Genomic DNA, 23,117 nt, shown 5'->3' on the forward strand with positions numbered 1-23,117 from the left:
TTATGTTTCCTCTGCCTCAATCTGGCAACCTAACACTTATTTCCAGATAGAATTTAGGATTATCATCAATACTCAAAAGCAGTGAGCAGAATTGTTTGCATTAATTCATACTAACTGCCTCTTACCTACTTTTCCTCTTTCAGAGGTTTTCCATTGACAGGAACCCTTCCAAAAACATGGAAGTTGAGGTAATTGGATTGTTCTTTCTAACTTTAACCTGCTGCTACGTTATTCTACAGAGCACTCACATGCAAATCTCATACACTCACACATCAACAATCGGCCACTCTGCCAGTTAACTTACTTCAGAAATTTTATAAGTAATGTTTTTCCCCTCCATTTCCTCCAAAAGGTGGAACAAGTACAGTTTAAAATTAAACTTTTACAAACATTTTCTCTGAAGTACAGTGAGAGAGTGGGGCCACATAACAATTCAGACATCATTTTTGTATGGAACTGTGTATACACCTTGGCCTCAATACCTTCTTGTGCAATTAGATCCTCAATTTCCTCACTTGCAGACCCTAGTCAGTTTGGATTGACGAGGACATCTCCACAAACTCCAGCATCACAGGTGTACCACCAGGCTGTGTGCTTAGCTCCCTGCTCTGCTCTCTACACTTATGACTGTCTGGCTAAGAATAGTTCCAATGCCATTTTCAAGTTTGCTGATGTCACCGGTGTCATACGCCGAGTCAAAGGTGGTGACAAGTCAGCATATAGGAAGGAAGACTGAAAATCTAGCTGAGTGGTGCCAGAACAACTTCTTACTCAATGTCACCAAGACCAAGGAGCTGATTATTGACTTTAGGATGAAGAAAACAGAGGTCCTCACTGAAGGATCAGAGGTGGAGAGGGTCAGCAACTTTAAGTACCTCAGTTATTATTTCAGAAGACCTGTCCTGGGGTCAGCACGAGTGCAACTATGAGGAAAGCACAGGAGCATCTCTACTTCCATAGGAGCTTACGAAGATTCAGCATGACATCTAAAACTTGGACAAACGCCTACAGAAGTAACACACACAAACTGCTGGAAGAACTCAGGCAGCATCTAGGGAAAAGAGTAAACAGACCCTTCTTCAGAACTGAGAAAGAAGGGGGAAGATGGCTGAATAAATAGGTTGGGGGAGGAGAAAGAGGATAGCTGGAAGGTGATAGGTGAAGCCAGGTGGGTGGGAAAGGTCAAGGGCTGGAGAAGGATGAATCTGATAGGAGAGAAGAGTGGACAATAGGAGAAAGGGGAGGAGGAGGGGACCCAGGGAAAGTATAGGGAGGTGAGATGGTCAGAGAGAGGAATAGAGGAAAGTGGGGGGAGGGCCGGAAATTTGTTCACAGGAAGGAAAAATCGATATTCATGCCAGCAGATTGGAGGGTACCCAGACGGAACATAAGGGAGGGGTGGTTGAGGAGGGCGAATAGGGATATGTTTACTAGTAAACTTTTATAGATGTGTGGTGGAGAGCACATTGGCTAGTGGCATCACAGCTTGGTATGGAAAATCCCACATAAAGTAATGGCTAGGGCCCAGTCCATCACAGGTAAAGTACTCCCCACCATTGAGCACATCTACAGGAAGCATTGTTAGAGGAAAGCAGCAACCATCATCACGGAGCCCCACGCCAGGACATGCTCTCTTCTCATTGCTATCATCAGGAAGGTGGTACAGGAGCTTCAGGACCCACACCAACAGGTTCCGGAACAGTTATTACCACCTCCCAACCATCAGGCTCTTAACCCAAAGAGGATAACTTCACTTAACTTCACTCATCCCATCATCAAAATGTTCCCACAACCTATAAACTCACTTTTTCATCTCACGTTTTCAAATATTTATTGCTTATCTATTATTTTTTATTTACTTTTATATTTTACTCAGTTTGTCATCTTTTGCTCACTGGTTGAACACCCAAGTTGATGTGGTCTTTCACTGATTCTGTTATAGTTATTATTGTAGCGGTGTGCTACACACAGCGCTAAAATTACGACACGGAGTCGGTAACTGCAGTTGAAGGAAAAACTTTATTTGAAATCCTCAGCCTCAACCTGCCCCCCGTGGCGCAGAGGCTCCAAAGCTCTGTGCTCGCAAACCCCCGTAGGCTATCTCCCTTAGCCGGAAAGCTGGCTAATTGTGAGCCGGTTCGGATGTGCCAGGAAATGGGTCGCCACATTATTCTATTATCGATTTATCGAGTATGCCCACAAGAAAATGAATCTCAGGGTTGTATGTGGTAACATATATGAACTTAGATAATAAAATTTACTTTGAAATTTGTCTACAGTAGTGATGCTCTGATCAAGCTCAGTCACCAAAATCAAATAACGTAAAGTTTAAAGAAACCATTTAAGGCTTATAAACAATTTTTCTTATAAAAATAAACTACAGAATGCTTTCACTGACCTGTGCATCTATTTTAACTGCTCCTTCATCATATGTTGTGCTCTCATCTCTGTTGGCCTAATAAAGATGAAGAAATATCAATTATTAGTGTATTGTCTCTCCCCACCCCCTTAGCCATGGATTATATTCATACAGCTGACTGGTAATGTTCTGTTATCACTAATGGTGCAGGAGAGGAGGAACACATTAACCACAAATTGCCGTGTGCATTTCACAGTGAACCCCATGAGCTTCAATTCTCGCTCAGAGTGGTGAGGCTGCAAATTAATATTGTAGCACCATCCCATCTCAACACCAGCACGTACAGTCTGACACTGTTCATCAGCACTCGATTGGATGAGGAAACAAAGTGCTCCACTTAAATACTGGGAAAGCCAGACTCATTCTGTTCAATTACCACCATTAAGTGATCCCTTGTAACAATTTCATCTATTTCCCTGAGCATTTTCTGAGAACTAATTAGAGTCACCATTCTAGGCTAAATCTAAATGTCACACCATCTCTATCATACGTCTTACATCAACGCTTTCTGCTTTAAATCCCTCAATCATTCCTTTAACAACTACTAAAATCCGCCCAGGGTCGGTTTTCTATCACAACCAAACCTACATGCTCTATTTTGTAACACACACTAGGGTCAATCACAAGCTCTTTATCTCTACTGGCTACCAGTACAGCAACAACTTAATTTGAAAAATCCAGTTTTACTACTCCCTGTGTACATTCTTACAGCCTAGCCACCAATTCAATTTCCTTCAAGGGAGGCAGTCATTTGCCCAGGCCTTAACCCCAGCAACTTTCCCCCTCTAACTGATAATGTTACTCTCTCCTCTTCACCTCTTTGGGACACTACTTAATACCCAGCTGTGTTCCCAAGCCCAGACCCAATATTTGCTTTTGTATCTGGTTTCAGACTTTATTTGATAATGTTCTTGTTAAGTACCCTGGGCTTTATTGAGTTAACATTCAAGTTGATGAAATGTATGACCAAAACCAATAGTAAATCTGCAATACTATTTCCATAGCTGTGGCACTTTAAAACTTACAATAAATCCAATGTTTTGGCATTTTAAACATTGATAAACATTCATTTTTCTAAATCTCTACCTGTAGTAGAATTACCAAAATCCTTTGGAAATGTCCAGAAGTATCACTGACAATAGACTCCTCCAAATCTTTGCCATATTCTAAAAGGTGTTAAAAAAGATAGTTAGGACCAAAAATTATTCTTGTGGTTCACAAGTTAAAACAACAAAACAGACAATGATGTCTGGAGTTCACTACTAATAGCAACCACCTAGACCTCACAGAACAAATTAACTGTTTTTGCCAAAATGTATCAGCATGCATACCCCCTGTAACTAATGAAAGGGCCACGGGGTGTATGTTCATGGTCTCCTGCTGCTGGAGACCATCCACTTCAACGTTCAATATGTTGTGCGTTCAGAAATGCTCTTCTGCACACCGTTGTTGTAACCCGAGGTTGTTTGAATTAGTCATCTTCCTGTCAGCTTGAAACAGTCAGAAAGGAGTCGCCAAACCTCTCTCGTTAACAAGGCATTTTTGCCGACAGAACCTCTTGACCACATCTGCATGCTTTTATGCACTGAGTCGCTGATACATGATTAACTGATTAGATATTTGCATTAATGAGCAGCTGTACAAGTGTACCTAATAAAGTGGCCACAGGGTGTATTTCATTTGGTATGTCAATTAATAACATGGATTATGGTACAGTGCAAGGATCAAAAGCAGATTTATTAATAAGTTTTAAATCATTTTACCAAAGTGCTGATGCCAATTTTTGAAACAATCGTTTAAAGCTGGAGTACGAGAACACTTTTAAGTGAAAGGAGAAGCAGAATGTAAAATTTATAAGTCACCTAACAGCACTCAAGTTACCATCTCATGTTCAAACAATTTCAATACCCTTAAGTTGATTTAGCAACAAGAATAGTAGCCCAGCACATTAATTTTGCAGATCAAAGGCCATCCATCAGAATTTCAAGTAAGTGACCTAAAGTGTTACTTTGTTTACTCCCTCCACAGATGCTGCCTAACCTGTTAAAAATTTCCAATATTCCAGGTTTTTATTTCAGATACTTGGCTTTCCAAACAAATCATGTCTCACCTGCTTTTGAATCTAGTGTTATTACATATTAAATGAGGTACTAGATCAAACCTTCTTTATAAGCCTGAATAATTGCTTTCAGTTCCTGATTAGTTCTTGAGGCAAGAATTTCTATCAAGCATTTTTCATCAGTTCCAGCACCCTGCAAAGATACAAAACCAAATATTTGTCAACAAGTTTAGAAAAGAACAATATATCACTTATGTGCTTCAGAAACTTCAATCTGAAGTCGACCTCGACTCGGTAACAGTAAAACAGAAGTGGACTTGGCACTTGTAAAAATGTAATGAGTTGGATCGTACAATTCACTGTCGTTATCCTCAAGGGAGAAAACCTCCCACACTTTCTTGAACTTGCCCATGTGATTTCAGACAGGAAGCAGTTCATGACCCTGGACCGCACCTCCGTGGGGCAGCACGGTAGTGTAGCGGTCAGCACAACAATTTATAGCTCAGGAGACCCGGGTAAGGAGGTCTTCACCGCATGGGTTTCCTCCAGGTGCTCCAATTTCCTCCCACAGTCTAAAGACGTACCCGTTGGCAGATTAATTGGTCATTGTAAATTGTCCTGTGATTAGGCTAGCGTTAAATTAGTGGGTTTCTGGCGGTGTGGCTCTAAGGCCCAGAAGGATCTGCTCCACGCTGTACCTCAACAATAAAAAAAAACAAACCTCTATCAGATCTCCCCTCAGCCTCTGTTGCTCCAGAAAAAACAACCCAAGTTTTTCCAGCCTCTCATGATAGCACATGCCCTCTAAACCAGGCAGCATCCATACACACTTTTCCACTGTCACACTTGATTGGTCCTATTCTCTCATGCCTTATCCTCTCGCTCTTCACATACTTGTAGAATTCCTTGGGGTTTTCCTTAATCCTGCTCGCCAAGGCCTTTTCATGGCCCCTTCTGGCTCTCCTAATTTAATTCTTAAGCTCCTTCCTGCAAGCCTTATAATCTTCTAGATTTCTATCATTACCTAGTATTTTGAACTTTTCGTAAGCTCTTCTTTCCTTCTTAACTAGATTTACAACAGACTTTGTACACCACGGTTCCTGTACGCTACCATCCTTACCCTCTCTCATTGGAACGTACCTATGCAGAATTCATTGCAAATACCCCTGAACATTTGCCACATTTCTTCCATACATTTCCCTGAGAACATCTGTTTCCAATCTATGCTTCCAAGTTCCTGCCTGATAGCCTCATATTTCCCCTTACTCCAATTAAAAGTTTCCCTAACTTATTTGTTCCTATCCCTCTCCAATGCTATGGTAAAGAAGATAGAATTGTGATCACTATCTCCAAAATGCTCTCCCACTGAGAGATCTGACACCTGACCAGGTTCATTTCCCAATACCAGATCAAGTACAGCCTCTCCTCTTGTAGGCTTATCTACATATTGTGTCAAGAAACCTTCCTGAACACACCTAATAAACTCTACTCCATCTAAACCCCTCACTCTAGGGAGAAGCCGATCAATATTTGGGAAATTAATATTTCCCACCACAACCACCATGTTATTATTACTGCTTTCCGGAATCTGTCTCCCTATCTGCTCCTTGATGTCCCTGTTACTATTGGGTGGTCTATTAAAAACACCCAGTAGATTTATTAACCCCTTCCTATTCCTAACTTCCACCCACAGAGACTCCGTAAACAATGTCTCCATAACTTCCTCCTTTTCTACAGCCATGACACTATCTCTGATCAATAGTGCCATGCCCCCACCTCTTTTGCCTCCCTCCCTGTCCTTTCTGAAACATCTAAAGCCTGGCACTAGAAGTAGCCATTTCTACCCCTGCATCACCCAAGTCTGTAATGGCCACAACGTCATAGCTCCAAGTGCTGATCCACGCTCTAAGCTCATCCACTTCATTCATAATACTCCTTGCATTAAAACAGACATATCTCAAACGATCGGTCTGAGCGCGTCCCGTCTCTATCACCTATCTTCCCTCTCGCAGTCTACAAGCTTTCTCTATTTGTGAGCCAACCTCCCTTTCCTTAGTCACTTCAGTTCAGTTCTCACCCTCAGCAATTCTAGTTTAAACTCTCCCCAACAGCCTTTGCAAACCTCCCTGCAAGGATATTGGTACCCCTCACATTCAAGTGCAACCCGTCCTTTTTGTACATGTCAAATCTGCCCCAGAAGAGGTCCGTGATCCAGAAATCTGAATTCCTGCTCCAATCCCTCAGCCACGCATTTATCCTCCACCTCATTCTATTCCTCTACTCATTGTCGCATGGCACAGACAGTAATCCCGAGATTACTACTCTTGAGGTCCTGCTTCTCAACTTCCTTCCTAACTCCTCTGTTTTCAGGACCTCTTCGCTTTTCCTACCTATGTCGTTGGTACCAATATGTTAATTGTTGTTTGTTATAAGGCATAGCTAAAAGGTGCTCAACAGAATTTGGAGTTCCCTCTGAGATCGCATTTTCACGTGTGGGAGTGGACCAAGCGGGATTCTGGTGACCATCTGCTCCCAGGGAGCATCGATTAGGGGAGTGATCACCAAAAAGTAAATTTGGTTTTTGCTCTGTGTGGCCTTTCCAGGCGAGTAGAAGATACCAGGTTCTGTCCCGTCCCCGTCCTACACCCTACGATCTGGGCTGCTGTCTATTGAGTGGATCAGTTTCTCTCTCCATGATTTCAAAGCTTTCAGTCAGCAACAAGAAACATATAGTTATCAATAATCAGATTTGACAGGTAAAGCGTGTCAGGGACATCTACAACATGAGGGACACGCCAGATTTGACCGCTAAGTGTATCAGGGATGCGCCGTATCTGCACGGTAGTGTGTCAGGGACACCAAAGATCGTCAGGAACGCATCAGTACCGGTATAATGAGTAAGAAACAGTGAGATTTGTGGAAGCTGAGCTCATATGAGCATTGCAGATTTGTAACCGGGCAACACATCACGCAGCATCCAACAAACAAGATTTCTCCATTTGTTGGGGCCAGAAGTTGCCTTCCCCTAGACGAACACGTGCGGGCCGAGCCTGAGGGTCACAGTTGTGGGGGCTACCTTTGGGATTGACTCTGTTGGATGCTGTGTGATTGCCCTGAGCATTGAACCAGTGGGTTGTGTGTTTAAGTCTGTGCTGGTATGGATGCTGCTGGGGTTACCGGTAACTAATGCGTGCGTGTTGAGTGGGGTGGACATTCGTACCCCGGATGAATTGTCAATTCGATTTTTGAGTACGTTTAAAACTATTGGCAAAGTTGAGATTGAGTTCCACATGGAAGGTTAATTAAGAAGGTTCAGTCGTTAGGTATTAATGCTGGAGTAATAAAATGGATTCAACAGTGGCTAGATGGGAGATGCCAGAGAGTAGTGGTGGATAATTGTTTATCGGGATGGAGGCCGGTGACTAGCGGGGTGCCTCAGGGATCTGTTTTGGGCCCAATGTTGTTTGTAATATACATAAATGATCTGGATGATGGGGTGGTAAATTGGATTAGTAAGTATGCCGATGATACTAAGGTAGGAGGTGTTGTGGATAATGAGGTGGATTTTCAAAGCTTGCAGGGAGATTTATGCCGGTTAGAAGAATGGGCTGAACGTTGGCAGATGGAGTTTAATGCTGAGAAGTGTGAGGTTCTACATTTTGGCAGGAATAATCCAAATAGAACATACAGAGTAAATGGTAGGGTATTGAGGAATGCAGTGGAACAGAGAGATCTAGGAATAACTGTGCATAGTTCCCTGAAAGTGGAGTCTCATGTAGATAGGGTGGTGAAGAGGGCTTTTGGAACGCTGGCCTTTATAAATCAAAGCATTGAGTACAGAAGTTGGGATGTAATGCTAAAGTTGTACAAGGCATTGGTAAGGCCAAATTTGGAATATTGTGTGCAGTTCTGGTCACCGAATTATAGGAAAGATATCAACAAATTAGAGAGAGTGCAGAGATGATTTACTAGGATGTTACCTGGGTTTCAGCAATTAAGTTACAGAGAAAGGTTGAACAAGTTAGGTCTCTATTCATTGGAGCGTAGAAGGTTGAGGGGGGATTTGATCGAGGTATTTAAAATTTTGAGAGGGATAGATAGAGTTGACGTGAACAGGCTGTTTCCATTGAGAGTAGGGGAGATTCAAACTAGAGGACATGATTTGAGAGTTAGAGGGCAGAAGTTTAAGGGAAACACGAGGGGGTATTTCTTTACTCAAAGAGTGATAGCTGTGTGGAATGAGCTTCCTGTAGAAGTAGTAGAGGCCAGTTCAGTTGTGTCATTTAAGGTAAAATTGGATAGGTATAGGGACAGGAAAGGAGTGGAGGGTTATGGGCTGAGTGCGGGTAGGTGGGACTAGATGAGATTAAGGGTTTGGCACGGACTAGGAGAGCCAAGATGGCCTGTTTCCATGCTATGATTGTTATATGGTTATATAGTTATATGGTAGCATGTAGTTTTGATAAAATGGTGGGCTCAGACCTTGTTTTAGTTCAGACTAGCACTGACGTAATGGCGATGGGACTGCCAGCGTCTATCGGTGCCCCAGATGAGGTGGGGCTGTGGCCTGTCCATACTGTCAGGGAGAAGATAGCCGAGCGGGCTGAGTCACAAGTTGAGTTTCCCTTAGCTGGAGGTGGAGATTTCAAAGACAGAGTTCGTTTCTGAGGAGGCTTATGGGACCCTGCAAGGAGAAAGCAGGGGAGAGCTTTCTGGGGACATTGTCCGTGCACCCGGTGCTTCAAGCTGCTTTTGAGGAAGTGCGTGGCTGTATTGGGTCAGATACCAAATTTAGACGAGGGACTATATAACCATACAACAATTACAGCATGGAAACAGGCCATCTCGGCCCTTCTAGTCCGTGCCAAACGCTTACTCTCACCTAGTCCTACTGACCCGCACTCAGCCCATAACCCTCCATTCCTTTCCTGTCCATATACCTATCCAATTTTACTTTAAATGACAATACCAAACCTACCTCTACCACTTCTACTGCAAGCTCATTCCACACAGCTACCACTCTCTGAGTAAAGAGATTCCCCCTCGTGTTACCCTTAAACTTTTGTCCCCTAACTCTCAACTCATGTCCTCTTGTTTGAATCTCCCCTACTCTCAATGGAAAAAGCCTATTCACGTCAACTCTATCTATCCCCCTCATTATTTTAAATACCTCTATCAAGTCCCCCCTCAACCTTCTACGTTCCAAAGAATAAAGAGCTAACTTGTTCAATCTTTCCCTGTAACTTAGGTGCTGAAACCCAGGTAACATTCTAGTAAATCTTCTCTGTACTTTCTCTATTTTGTTGATATATTTCCTATAATTCGGTGACAAGAACTGTACACAATACTCCAAATTTGGCCTTACCAATGCCTTGTACAATTTCAACATTACATCCCAACTCCTATACTCAGTGCTCTGATTTATAAAGGCCAGCATACCAAAAGCTTTCTTCACCACCCTATCCACATGAGATTCCACCTTCAGGGAACTATGCACCATTATTCCTAGATCACTCCGTTCTACTGCATTCTTCAATGCCCTACCATTTACCATGTATGTCCTACTTGGATTATTCCTAGCAAATTTGGACTATTCCTACCAAAGAGAGATTTAGCAGACTGAGGCTCTATTAAGATAGACTTATTAGAGGACTCTGTTGCACTGGACATATTAGAGTGTGCAGTGATTTTCTGCAGTCTTTCGTCAGCGAGCGATGGAGAGAGGGGACATGAATGGAGAGAGTTGGAATACCACCAGAGTGGATTGAAGAATGAGGGTCTGAGGGCCGGCTACGCTTGGAGGTCGACAGGAACAAATGAAAGAACAGAGAGCGCCAATGATGCGCAATAAACTGTTTCCTTAAAATGGGCCCTTTCACTTATATTCTTAACTGACCCTCGATCCAGATTAAGATTAATAAAGTTCAATCATTTAATTACATATGGAGCTCTCCTGATATTTTGCGGTATGGATTTGTAAATGGGCAACACATCACACAGCGTCCACACAAATGAGATTTCTCAGTTTGGCTGGGTCTGAAATTGATTTCCCCAAGACGAACACGTGCTGATCAAGCCTGAGGGTTACATACTGATGGGGAACTAAAGGATGTACATCGTCCGTGGATACCAGACAATTAAGGGCTATGATAGAAGAACTGCCCGACCCAGACGCAGGTTTGGAAAAAGCAATTCAGAAACTTAATTATTATTTTGTGTCACAAACCTAGTATTACGGATTTGGAGACTTTAAAGAGGGTGTGATTAGGCCTTAAATTCAAATTTTATGAGGTTAAATTTCAGGGCTTTCTAGAACATCACAACAGTGCCAGGCTAGGATCTGCCACCATGCCAATTGAAGATTTTTATAAAAATATGTACAATGGATCACATGCTGCCTTTCCTAAAAAAAAGCTAATTGGTTTAAGATTATGGAGGCACAACGTAGAGGCGAATCTGTAGTATACAGAAGATATTAGAGAAAATGGAACAACATTCAGGACTGCCAAAAGAGCAGGTTATGGGACCTACAATTAGTATTATTGCAAATGGTTTTCAGCCCAAATTGCATTCTGTCCTCCCCAGACAGAGGACAGCCTATTAGGACCTGGATTTATATCAAACCTTTCTACTGTCCCTGGATGTGCCTGTAAACTTACATGGAAGAAATTTATTGTGGAAAATGGGACTGCACTCTTGATGTGTGCAGACCAGTGAGCCACTGTGGATGACACTACTTCAGTAGCAGTCAAACTATTTTGTAGAAGTGGCAGTTTCTCACTATCAACACATCAAGGAGTTTGGAACATTCTTACGAGAGTGCCTTGAAAGCCTCTGGAGATTTCTCTAGTTTCTGTTTAGACCTACAACTCAGTAAGATTTGGGAAAGTCAGGCAGTGGGGTAGCTACAGGGGACTCGATAGTTGAGGGGACAGAAAGGAGATTCTGTGGCTGCAAGGAGACACCAGGGTGGCTGGGTGTGTTGCCTCCCGGGTGCTAAGGTCCAGGATGCATCACAGCAGCTGCAGGATATCCTTTGGGGTGGGAGCGAACAGCCAGAGGTTGTGGTGCATGTTGGCACCAATGACAAAGGCAAGGAAGGTGAAGAGAAGTCCAGAGTGAATTTTGCCGTCGAATGTAGGTTTACTGTAAGGCATGTTTTGTAGCTTTCTAAAACAAAGCTCACACTTATGGCTGAATGCAGTCAGGAGCAAACTACAGTCTTGTCTACCTTGGTTTTCAATGATGCATCAGCCAGGCACTGGCTGACCACGCATACAGAGTTAGGAAAGAGGCTAATTCCCTTAAGAAGGACGCCCAAGGTTGTAATCCCTGGATTACTCCCGGTGCTGTGGGCTAGCGCAGATAGGAATAGGGTGACAGCACGGGTGAATGAGTGGCTGTGGAGATGGTGCAGGGAGCAGGGTTTCAAGTTCTTGGATCATTGGAACATTTTCTGGGGAAGGAGTGACTGGTACAAGAGGAACAGATTGCATCTGAACTGGAGGGGAACTAATATCCTGGCCAGGAGGTTTGCTAATGCTACTCAGAAGAGTTTAAACTAGATCTGCAGTGGGTTAGAAACCGGAGCCCTAGGTCAAAGGGAAGGATTGGACCAGAAGGTAGATGTCAGGTAAAGTTTTGAAATTAGTACATGGAACTATGATGTGATGCAGCCATTATTGAAATTAGGTTGAGAGGGGACAGGTGTAAGCGATTAATATACCAAGTTTTTGAAGTTTTAGAAAAGATAGGGGAGGAAGGGGGTGGGGGCATAGAAAGAGTTGCATTACTAATCAGAACAATATCATAACTGCACTCAGGAGGGATATAATAGAGATCAGACTGAGTCCATTTGGGTAGAACTCAGGAACAGGAAGGGTGCAATCACTGTGATGAGATTGTACTATAGACACCCCCCCCCCCCCAAAGCCGTTGGGACATCGTAATTAGATTAAGGAAATGTGCAAAAATAATAGGGTTGTTGTCTTGGGGATTTCAACCCCCCTAATATAAACTGGGCCCTTCTTAGTACAAGAGGTTCAGATGGGACAGAATTTGTTAAGTGTATCCAGGAAAGTTTTATAAATCAATATGTGGGCAGCCCCCAACAAGAGAAGGGGCTGTACTGGATCTGGTGTTGGGTAATGAGCCTGGCCAGGTTACTGGCTTTTCAGTGGGTGGACTGTTAGGGAATAGTGACCACAACTCCTTAACTTTGAGGATAGCTATAGATAAGGACAAGTATGGCCCTTGCAGGAGAGATTTAAATTGGAGTAGGGCAAATTATGAGGGCATTAGGCAGGAACTAAGCAGCGTTAATTGGAACACCTTTTCTCTGGCAAGTCCACATCAGACATGTGATCAATTGCAGAGTGTACAGGAAAGGTTATTTCCTGTTGGAACAAGGATGGGGATGGAAAAGTAGGAGAAGCTTGGATGTCCAGAGAGGTGATGAATTTAGTCAAGGAGAAAAAGGAAAAGTATGCACAGTTGCAGAAGTTAGGATCAAACAACACACACAAGGATTATAAAGAAGCCAGGAAAGAACTAAGGAAGGGAATTAGGAAAGCCAGGAGTGGTCATGAAAAGTCCTTGGCAAGTTAGATTAAAGTGAATCTCAAGGCATTCTATACACAAATCAAGAGCAAGAGGATAATTAGGCAGAGGATGGGACCACTCAAGGATAAAGGAGGAAACATTTGCTCGGATGCAGAGAATGTGTTTGAAGTACTTAATGAGTACTTTGCTACAGTATTTACCAGGGAAAAGGATATGGAGGACCAGGAGATCAGTGCTGAGTGTATAAATACGTTAGGGCTTTTGGAGGCCAGGGAGGAGGAAGTGTTGGGCCTCCTAATGAGTATTAAGATGGATAAGTCTCCACTGCCTGATGGGATTTACCTCAGGTTACTGAAAGAAGAGAGGAGATTGCTGGGCCATTGACCAGTATCTTTCTGTCCTCTCTAGCCACAGTCGAGGTCCCAGAGGACTGGCGAGTGGCTAATGCTGTACCTCTATTTAAGAAGAGAACAAGGAAAAACCTTGGGAACTATAGACTGGCAAGTCTCACGTTGGTTGTAGGGAAATTGCTGGAGAAAATTCTTGGGGATAGGATATATAAGCATTTGGAAACCCATGGCCTAACTAAGAAGAGTCAGCACGGCTTTGTGCGTGGCAAGTCATGCCCTACCAACTTGATTGAGTTTTTTCCACAAGGTGACAAAAGAGATTGATGAGGGTAGGACAGTGGAGGTTTAATGAGGCATTTGACAAAGTCCCTCGTGGGGGTTCATCAAGAAGATGAAGATGCATGGGATCTGTAGCCAATTGCCTGTTCAGTCAGAACTGACTTGTGCATAGAAGACAGAGATAGTGGTTGAAGGAACTCATTCAAGCTGGAGGACTGGATTTAGTGGTGTTCCACAGGGATCTGTCTGGGACCTCTGCTGTTTGTGATGTATATAAATACCTTGGATGAAAATGTAAATGGATGGGTTGGTAAATTTGCATATGTTGAGGAAATTTGCAAGATTGCTGGAGTTGTGGGTAGTGCAGGAGACTGGCAAACAATGCAGCACAATACAGATCAGCTGCAGATGTGGGCTGAGAAATGGCAGATGGAGTTTAACTCAGATAAATGTGAGGTATTGCACTTTGCTGGAGCAAATGCAAGGAGTACATTGTAACGGACAAAGATCCTGATCAGTGTTGCTGAGCCCAGAGATCTTGGGATCCAAGCTCACCGCTGCCTGAAAGTGGCTACACGGATCAATAAGGCGGTTAAGGGAATGCTTGCTCTTATTAGTCAAGCACCGAGTTCAAAAGTCAGTAAGTTAAGTTACAACATTATAAAACTTTGATTAGGCCACACTTCGAGTGGTGCATACAATTCAGGTGGCCCCACTATAGATAGAATGCTGAGGCTTTGGAGAGGGGGCAGAAGAGGTTTAATCAGGATACTGCCCGGTTTAGAGGGCATGTGCTATCACAAGAGGCTGGATAAACTTGGGTTGTTTTCTCTGGAGTGTCGGAGACTGAGGAGAGATCTAAAGGAGGTTTACAAGATTATGAGGGGCATAAAGAGGGTGGACAGAGATTATCCATTTCCTAGGGTTTCAATGTCTAATACCAGAGGATATGCATTGAAGGGTTAAATGTTTTTACTGAGAGTCACGGATGCAGGAATGCACTGCCTGGTACGGTGGTAGAGGCAAACACACAAGAGGCTTTTAAGAGACATTTGTATGGGCACACGGAGGTAAGGAAGATGGAGGGATAGGGACATGGTGTAGGTAACAGCAATTAGTGTTTGGGTGTTTTTGACTTGCTTTTTAATTGGTTCAGCACAACACTGTGGGCCGAATGGCCTGTTCCTGTGCTGGATTGTTTTAAGTGACACTGTTATCTTCACCGTATGGTTTATTAAGCTCAGCTGAAAATGACCATCCTATACAGCTGAAATTGTGCCCTTACAATATAGGCATCTGTTAGTCTCGTGAGAGCATGGATTTGCGCCTGGGAAGGTTTCCAGGTTGCAGGCCTGGGCAAGGTTGTATGGGAGACCGGCAGTTGCCCAAGCTGCAAGCCTTCCCCTCTCCACACCACTGATGTTGTCCAAGGGAAGGGCACTAGGACCCAAGCAGCTTGGCACCTGTGATGTCGCAGAGCAATGTGTTGTTAAGTGCCTTGCTCAAGGACACAACACGCTGTCTCAGCTGAGGCTCAAACCAGTGACCTTCAGATCACTAGACTGATGCCTTTATCCACGAAGCCACACGCCAACACATCAGGCCCTTATATCCGTAAGGAAATTGCTCTATAAGCTTCTGAAATATATGTGAGTGACTCCAGTATTGCATAGGCAGCAAGACTTCAGTGGATGATACAAGATCAAGGAGAACAGGGAACTCCACCCAACTCAAGCAGTTTCCAGAGGAAAGGCAGCAAATGACTTCGGACCAATGGTCACGGGTCCACGAGGACTGCCATGACAGAAGGTTCTGGAAATGACTGGATGGAGTCTGTGGCAACTGTGTGTTCTTCTATCTCTCCCTGGTGCATCAGGAGCAAAGGCAACCTTTGAACAGGAAGTTGTAGGAGGGATTGTTCAGTGCTGATGTGGAACCTTTACTATTCCAAGTCCCACTTTGGGCCCTCTAACCAAGATACTCACAGCCAAGCCGCATAAAGTGACCATCAAACCAACTGCTCCACGGCCCCAAAGGGCACAGTATCCTCTCCTCCCAGCGGCTGAAGGGGGGTTTACAGATCATACAAATCAAACATAGTGAACAATGATAGGCATCTTACAAAACCCAGGCAAACGAGTGACCTCATACACTACCTTCTGATGGATTGTTCACAAACTATCAGGTGGATTTTATAGAATTACCTCCACTTTAAGGATATAAAAATGTATTGTTCATTGTGGCCTTTTATATATTGGTGAGACCCAATGCAGATTGGGAGACCGTTTCGCTGAACACCTACGCTCTGTCCGCCAGAGAAAGCAGGATCTCCCAGTGGCCACACATTTTAATTCCACGTCCCATTCCCATTCTGATATGTCTATCCATGGTCTCCTCTACTGTCACGATGAATCCACACTCAGGTTGGAGGAACAACACCTTATATACCGGCTGGGTAGCCTCCAACCTGATGGCATGAACATTGACTTCTCTAACTTCTGTTAATGCCCCTCCTCCCCTTCTTACCCCATCCCTGACATATTTAGTTGTTTGCCTGTTCTCCATCTCCCTCTGGTGCTTCCCCCCCCCTTTCTTTCTCCTGAGGCCTCCCGTCCCATGATCCTTTCCCTTCTCCAGCTCTGTATCACTTTCGCCAATCACCTTTCCAGCTCTTAGCTTCATCCCACCACCTCTGGTCTTCTCCTATCATTTCGCATTTCCCCCTTCCCCCACTACTTTCAAATCTCTTACTATCTTTCCTTTCGGTTAGTCCTGACGAAGGGTCTCAGCCCGAAACATCGACATCGCTTCTCCCTATAAATGCTGCCTAGCCTGCTGTGTTCTACCAGCATTTTGTGTGTTGTTGTTTGAATTTCCAGCATCTGCAGATTTCCACGTGTTTGCCCTTTCATTATTGTTGTTTTTCACAATGGGTTGCAGCATTTCCTTGTAGAAAGAGTGATGTAGTTATGGTAGCTAAATGTTTATTGAAGGAAATCCTTCAGAGGTTTGGGATCCCTTGGAAGATGTTTAGCAGGAATGGTCCCCACGTTACTGGGAAGGTAAGGAATGTCTGTCCGGCCTTACAGACTGACCAACATTTCCATTGCCGCTACTATCCTCTGTCAGCAGGTTTTGTAGAAAGGATGAATGGAACGATTAAAAAACAAGCTTAGCAAAATGTGTGAGCGATTGAAAGTTAATGAGATGAGTAAAGTCTTTTACTGATCAAAATGCTAAACATATGAGAAGCTACAAAAACAGAATGATAGAGACAGTGAAAGGTCCAATGAGCAAATCTCTATATTAAGCGAATGAGGGAAAGAAGACTGTAGTTCAATCGATAAGCACTGTGTGAAGTTTCAAAGCGAACCACAACTCAATGATAAAGCACTGCCACAACTTCGTCCTGCAAGTGATACTACTGCTTGTGCTCCACCCTGGGAAACACCTACTTCTGAAGCTCTGCCATGGAATTAAAGCTCACATTGAACAGTCTCCCTACACAGTGCCACCATTCGAACGCAGGAGTTACAGCATCTGGGAACAGTGACACCATCGGAACGCAAAGGAATTACAGGATGGACTCGACATGGACTACAGTGCCCCCTAGTGACTGATGTGAGAATGACAGCGATTAAACAAAAATATTGGCAGCAGTCAGATGAAACTATTGCTAGTGAGAGATCTATCAGCTATTGTTCAACCACTCAACAAACTGAAGGACGAGAAGTGCTCAGCCAACCCTATGACTCTTAACAAAGAATTGAAAATGTTTTAAACTTTAAAAGGTGAACTTATGTACTGCACTTGCATTAAGAATCCCTGATACAGTGAACAATTCACTCTGCGTGTCAACGAAAAACACGATAGCAGTCTTAATTCAAGAACACAGAGACTGATAGCATCCTGTTGGTTATTATTCTGCCAAAGATTTAATTCTATACCCTAATAGCTCCTCAATGATTGGGGGGGGGGGGGGTGGAGAAATTCAAACTGGTGTTTCTGGAACCAAGTGCAGGCATCAGGTAACATGTCATTGCAACTGGAAGGGCAAGGGCCTGTCTGGGCAACAGTAAAGGTACACATATGGAAATGACTAATCTTAGTCCACCCTGTCCGCTGAACGACACTGAACAGGTATGTGGTTACCAAGGCTACATCTGGATGCCAGGCACGTCCCCAGAGTACAAGGAGAAGCGGAGAGAGTCATGGTCCTGGAAGGGCTGCAGTTAGCTTGTCTACTTAGTGCCCCACATGCAACACTTGGTGTGTCTACCTCCCCCCACCCTCTGGTCCAGTGGCACCAGAGGTCCATAGCAGAAGCCGAGAGAGTCTGGATGATTGCCTTTCTGGACCGTGGAACAGCTAGACATCCCAGGAACTGAATAATATGGAAAACATAGCAAATTAAACCGCATACACCATTGAAGCATTAACCAAGTTGTCAGCAGAACTAATGGCTGTTCATACAATAGCGTTACAGAAGAGTGTGGCTTTAGATTTTATTCTTTTGGGCAAGAATGTTGTACTTGCATACTTGATGAACCACAATAATTAACTTGGCAAATCACATCAGTGAAGATACCAAAGAGATTAAGAAAGTAGGAAATCAGTGTCACAACTGTGTCACTCCAGGAGGTAGATGTTGACCATTTGGAACGTTGGGAGGATGGTGGGCAACTATTCTGTCTAAAGGTATAATTATTGGTATTATGATAATAGCACGATAAAGTGAATGGATGAAAAGGGCATTTTGGATAGAGCTTTGAAACTGCATCATTGCTTTATATACAAATATATGTACATTTCAATTATATATTTAGTGAAAAGTCATGTTATCATGAAGTGCCAAAGAGGGAATGTGGAAGTGTACAGATAATAACAAAATGGAATCTGTATTATACCAGAGTGTTTGCTTATAGTGTTCATGCAATATTATGCCATTGGGAACCGAGTCCTTTGACAAACTGCAGTGCCAGCAGATTTGATTAATGCCAGGTACACTGATTAAGCAGACGTACAGAATGTCTTTACAGAAAGTACAGATGTACTTGGGTATAAAGGATACATGCTGTGTCTTTCGAAGCTATTACAGGCTCTTGTGTGGTCTAGTCTTTTCTTACTGCAAGTTAAATAAATGCATTTATGATGATGCACTCTGAGTTAATTGTTGCTTGATGTAAAACATAGTGGAAAGGTGCTCGACAACAAGGTCTGAAAACTGTAGGATTCACTCCCTAGCAAATGAAGCAATCCATCCCCATTTCTAATTGTTCTTGGGCAACATTCAAGCATGGGTTGATAAACGTAAAGTCACATATCACAAGTGTACAAGGCAATAGCCATCTCCAACAAGGGCGAGCCCAAACATCAATCAATTTTCATACACCTCATTTTAATAAATAAAACCAAATACTTATTTTAACTTTGCACCTGTGCTTCCCCCATACTAAATGGGCAGTGATAGTAAGCCATCTTATTGAACTGCTCCAGTTCTTCTGGTGAATGAAATCAAATAATGCAGCTGAGTAGAGGGAGTTCCAAATCTCAGACTCAAGGACAATGAAAGAACAGCAATATCTGAAAGCAAGGATGGTTCAAAATTTCAAGATAAATTTATTATTGAAGTATGTATAGGTCACCAGGATGAATATATGTCTCTACCACTGTAGGTGTAAGGCGTTCCCTCCCTCTGCTAGACTGCAGGTCACTCTTGGGCAAGGTGTGGCACTTGCTTAGCACCCCCCCACCCACAAAATCAGGGTTACATGAAGCCATGGTAGCAGGTGGTGGACGGTCATAAAAGAAGCTGGTGCATCTCACAAGTCCTGGTTATGTGACCACTGATGCCAGGCAGATTATCTTTGAAGAGCAAGGATAAGGGCTGGGGTCATCCATCTTGGAAAGACTCTGCCCACAAGAAGGCAATAGCAAACCACCTCTGTAGAAAAATTTGTCAAGAACAATCACAGTCATGGAAAGACCATGATCTTTCACGTCATACAACACGGCACATAACGAATGAACAAATGAAATGTCACCACAGACAGAGCTGCACCAACAGTGTAGATAGCAAGGACAAACATCCATGGTCAACTTCTACCAGTGGAGGGCCACTATATCTTACCATATACCATCCTGAGATTCATTTTTTCCTCACAGGCATTCAGAGTAGAACAAAGAAAAACAATAAAATCAATAAAGGCTACATGCAGACCAAGACTGGCAAGCAACCAATGTGCAAAGAAAAACTGTGCAAATACTAAAATAAATAAATAACATTGAGAACACAAGTTGTGGAGTCCATGGAAGTGTGTCCATGGGTTGTGGAATCAGTTCAGAATTGAGGCGAGTGAAGCTCAGGAGCCTGAAAGTTAAACCTGGTAAGTGTGAGACCCAAGGCTTCTGCACCTCCTTCTCAATGGCAGCATTAAGGTGGGCTTGGATGGTGAAGGTCCTTAATGACAGATGCCGCTTTCTTGTGGCAGTGCACCCTAAAGATATGTTCAATGGTGGAGAGGGCTTTGCCAGTGATGGACTGGGGTGCATCGACCATTCTTTCCAGGCTTCTCCATTCTTGGGCATTGGTCTTTCCATACCAGGCTGCGATGCAACCAGTTGGAATACACTCCACTCTGTCTACAGAAGTTTGAAGTTTTAAATGACGTGCGAAATATACAAAGACTTCCAAGAAAGTAGAAGTGCTGCTGTGACTGTAATGACACTTACATGCTGGTCCTAGGGCACGGTCTCTGATATGATATCAGCAACACCAAGGAATTTTAAGTTATTGACCCTCTGCCTCAAATCCCCTAATTAGGACAGGTTCATAGACCTCTGGTTTCTTCATCCTGTAGTCAATAACCTGCTCTTAGGTTTTTGCTGACGTTGAGTGGGAGGTTGCTCACCAGATTTTCAATCCCTCACCTATATGCCCCTTTGTCACCACCTTTGATTTGGTCAACAGTAGCATCATCAGCCAAGTTAAATATGGCATCGGAGCTGTACTTAGCTACACAGTCATGAGTATAAAGCGAGTAGAGCTGTGGGCTAAGCACACAGCCTTTTTGAGCACCTCTGCTGATGGAGATGGAATCTGCAAGTGAGAAAACCAAGAATCCAGCTGTAGTAGTAATATTGAGGCCTAGATCTTGGAGCTCAGTAATTATTTAAGGGATGGTAGTATTGAATACTGAGCTGTAGTCAATGAAGAACATACTGATGTATGCATCTTCACTGTCCGGATGTTCCAGAGCTGAATGAAGAGCCAATAAAATGGCACCTGCTATTAACCTGTTGTGATCGTAACCAAACAGGAGTGGATCCAAGTCACTGTTCAGGTAGGAGTTGATCTGCTTCATGACCAACCTCTCAAAGCACTTCGTCACAGTGGACGACAGTCATTAAGGAAAGTTACCATGCCCTTCTTAAAGCAGGTGGGTACCTCAGACTGCTAAAGCAAGAGGATATAGTTGTCAGTAAACACTCTAGCCAGTTGATCAGCACAGATCTTCAGTACACAGCCAGGTACACCATCTGGGCCAAATGTTTTCCATGGGTTCACTGTCCTGAAGGATGCTTTCACATCGGTCTGAGACTGAAAACAGGGGCTGTAGGAGTTTGTGAAGTAACCGCCATGTTCTGTCAAAGTGAACATAAAAGGCATTGAGCTCATCTGGACCAAAACCTCGTCACACATGTTGCTTGGTTTTGCTTTGTGGGTGGTGATAATATTCAAACACTGCCACAGCAGTCCAGCATTCTTCTGTGATTAAAGTTTGGTCCAGAATCACCACTCCACATGTGAGATGGCTTTCTGAGAGTCACACGTGGCCCTCTTGAAATTTCGCAGGTCATCAGTCCTGAGCACCACTGGCCTAGCCCTAATCAGACTGTAGATCTCTTGATCCATCCAAGGCTTCTGGTTGGGGAAGACAGTTATTTTTGTTCAGACAAATTCACCCACATAAAGTCCATGACAACTGTGGCCATTCAGTTCTTGAATACGGCCCAGTTCCTGAAATCGAGGCAATTCTGTAGCAGCACCTCAGGCTTCTACGACTCCCTCTTTGATGCCCTTATCACTAGTGCCTTGCTCTTTAGCCTCAGGAAGGAGGAGGACATCTGCATACATACCGCCAAAATGTTCAACGCTTTTGTTAACTCTAGGCTAAACCACAATACCAACCTCCCAATGGACCTCCAACCTTCCACACTCTGCAGTCCTCCCAAAGGACATCCAAAATCACTTTGTGTATCCCAGTTTACTTCTGTCCATATGGTCAGTGCCACACCCTACATCCTTGCCGTCATTGCCTCAATTTTAAAAGTTTTGCCCTCCCAGTTAAGTCTTTTCATGATCTTAATCCCTTACTAACACCCAACTGTGGGGCTTGGGAGTATGAAATACTTTGAGAGGTTGGTCATACCCTGTCTCAGGAAGGACCTGGACCCACTGCAATTTGCCGATCGCCACAACAGGTCCACAGCAGATGCGATCCCAATGGCTCTCCATGCAGCCTTGGATCACATGGACATGCAAATACTGCACAAGATCGAAGTAAGTTGCAGAAACTTGTAACATTAGTCAGCTCCATCATGGGTACCAACATCCTTAGTATCCAAAATATCTTCAAGGAGTGTTGCCTTAAGAAGGCAGTGTCCAACATTAAGGATCCCTACCAACTGGGACATGCCCTTTTCTCACTGTTACCATCAGGAAGGAGATGCAGAAGCCTGAAGACACGCACCCAATGATTCAGAAACAGCTCCCCCTGCCATCCGATTTCTAAATGGACATTGAACCCATGAACACTTACCTCAATACTTTTTTATTTCTGTTATTTTGCGCTGCTTATTTTAAATTAAATATTTAGTATATTTATTTGTAACTTTTTTCCTCTATAATTATTTATCTTGTATTTCATTGTACTGCTGCCATAAAGTTAACAAATTTCACGACATATGCCAGTGACATTAAATCAGATTCAAATTCTAATTCTGATGAATACATAGTTCCCCGAAGTAGCGTTACAAGTAGACAAGGTGGCGGCGGTGGCATTTGCCATGATGGGCTTCATTAGCCCGAGCAGTGAGTACTTAAGTTTGGACATTATATTGTAGTTGTACCAGACATTGGCTCATTGTGTTTAATTTTGGTCATCCTGCTACAGGAAAGTGAATAACTTTGCTCAACTACACTAGCCCCATCATTGAAATATCCCCACAACCTATGGGCTCAGCATCTCACATTCTCGGTACTTATTGCTTATTTAATTATTATTATTTCTTTCTCTGAGCTTGTGTCTTTTGCCCACTGGTTGAACACCCAAGTTGGTGCGGTCTTTCAGTGATTCTATGTTGGATTTGTTGAGTATGCCTACAAGAAAATGAATCTCAGGGTTGTACATGAGGACGTGTATGTACTTTGATAATAGATTGACTT

At 43.4% G+C, this 23,117-nt stretch overlaps 1 protein-coding gene across 1 annotated transcript in view; it reads right to left on the reverse strand.

Moving 5' to 3' along the window:
- Positions 1-23,117, reverse strand: part of LOC132391629 (annexin A5-like) — a 51,371-nt gene that overhangs the window by 10,758 nt on the left and 17,496 nt on the right. The window contains exons 6-8 of the mRNA XM_059965068.1: positions 4,581-4,671; positions 3,506-3,585; positions 2,399-2,455 (exon numbers count right to left, since the gene is read on the reverse strand). Of these exons, the coding sequence (XP_059821051.1) occupies positions 2,399-2,455; positions 3,506-3,585; positions 4,581-4,671 (228 nt within the window). The remainder of the gene's footprint in view (positions 1-2,398; positions 2,456-3,505; positions 3,586-4,580; positions 4,672-23,117) is intronic.

The sequence above is a fragment of the Hypanus sabinus genome, chromosome 3, assembly GCF_030144855.1.
Source record: "Hypanus sabinus isolate sHypSab1 chromosome 3, sHypSab1.hap1, whole genome shotgun sequence".
In the NCBI taxonomy this organism is placed as follows: domain Eukaryota; kingdom Metazoa; phylum Chordata; class Chondrichthyes; order Myliobatiformes; family Dasyatidae; genus Hypanus; species Hypanus sabinus.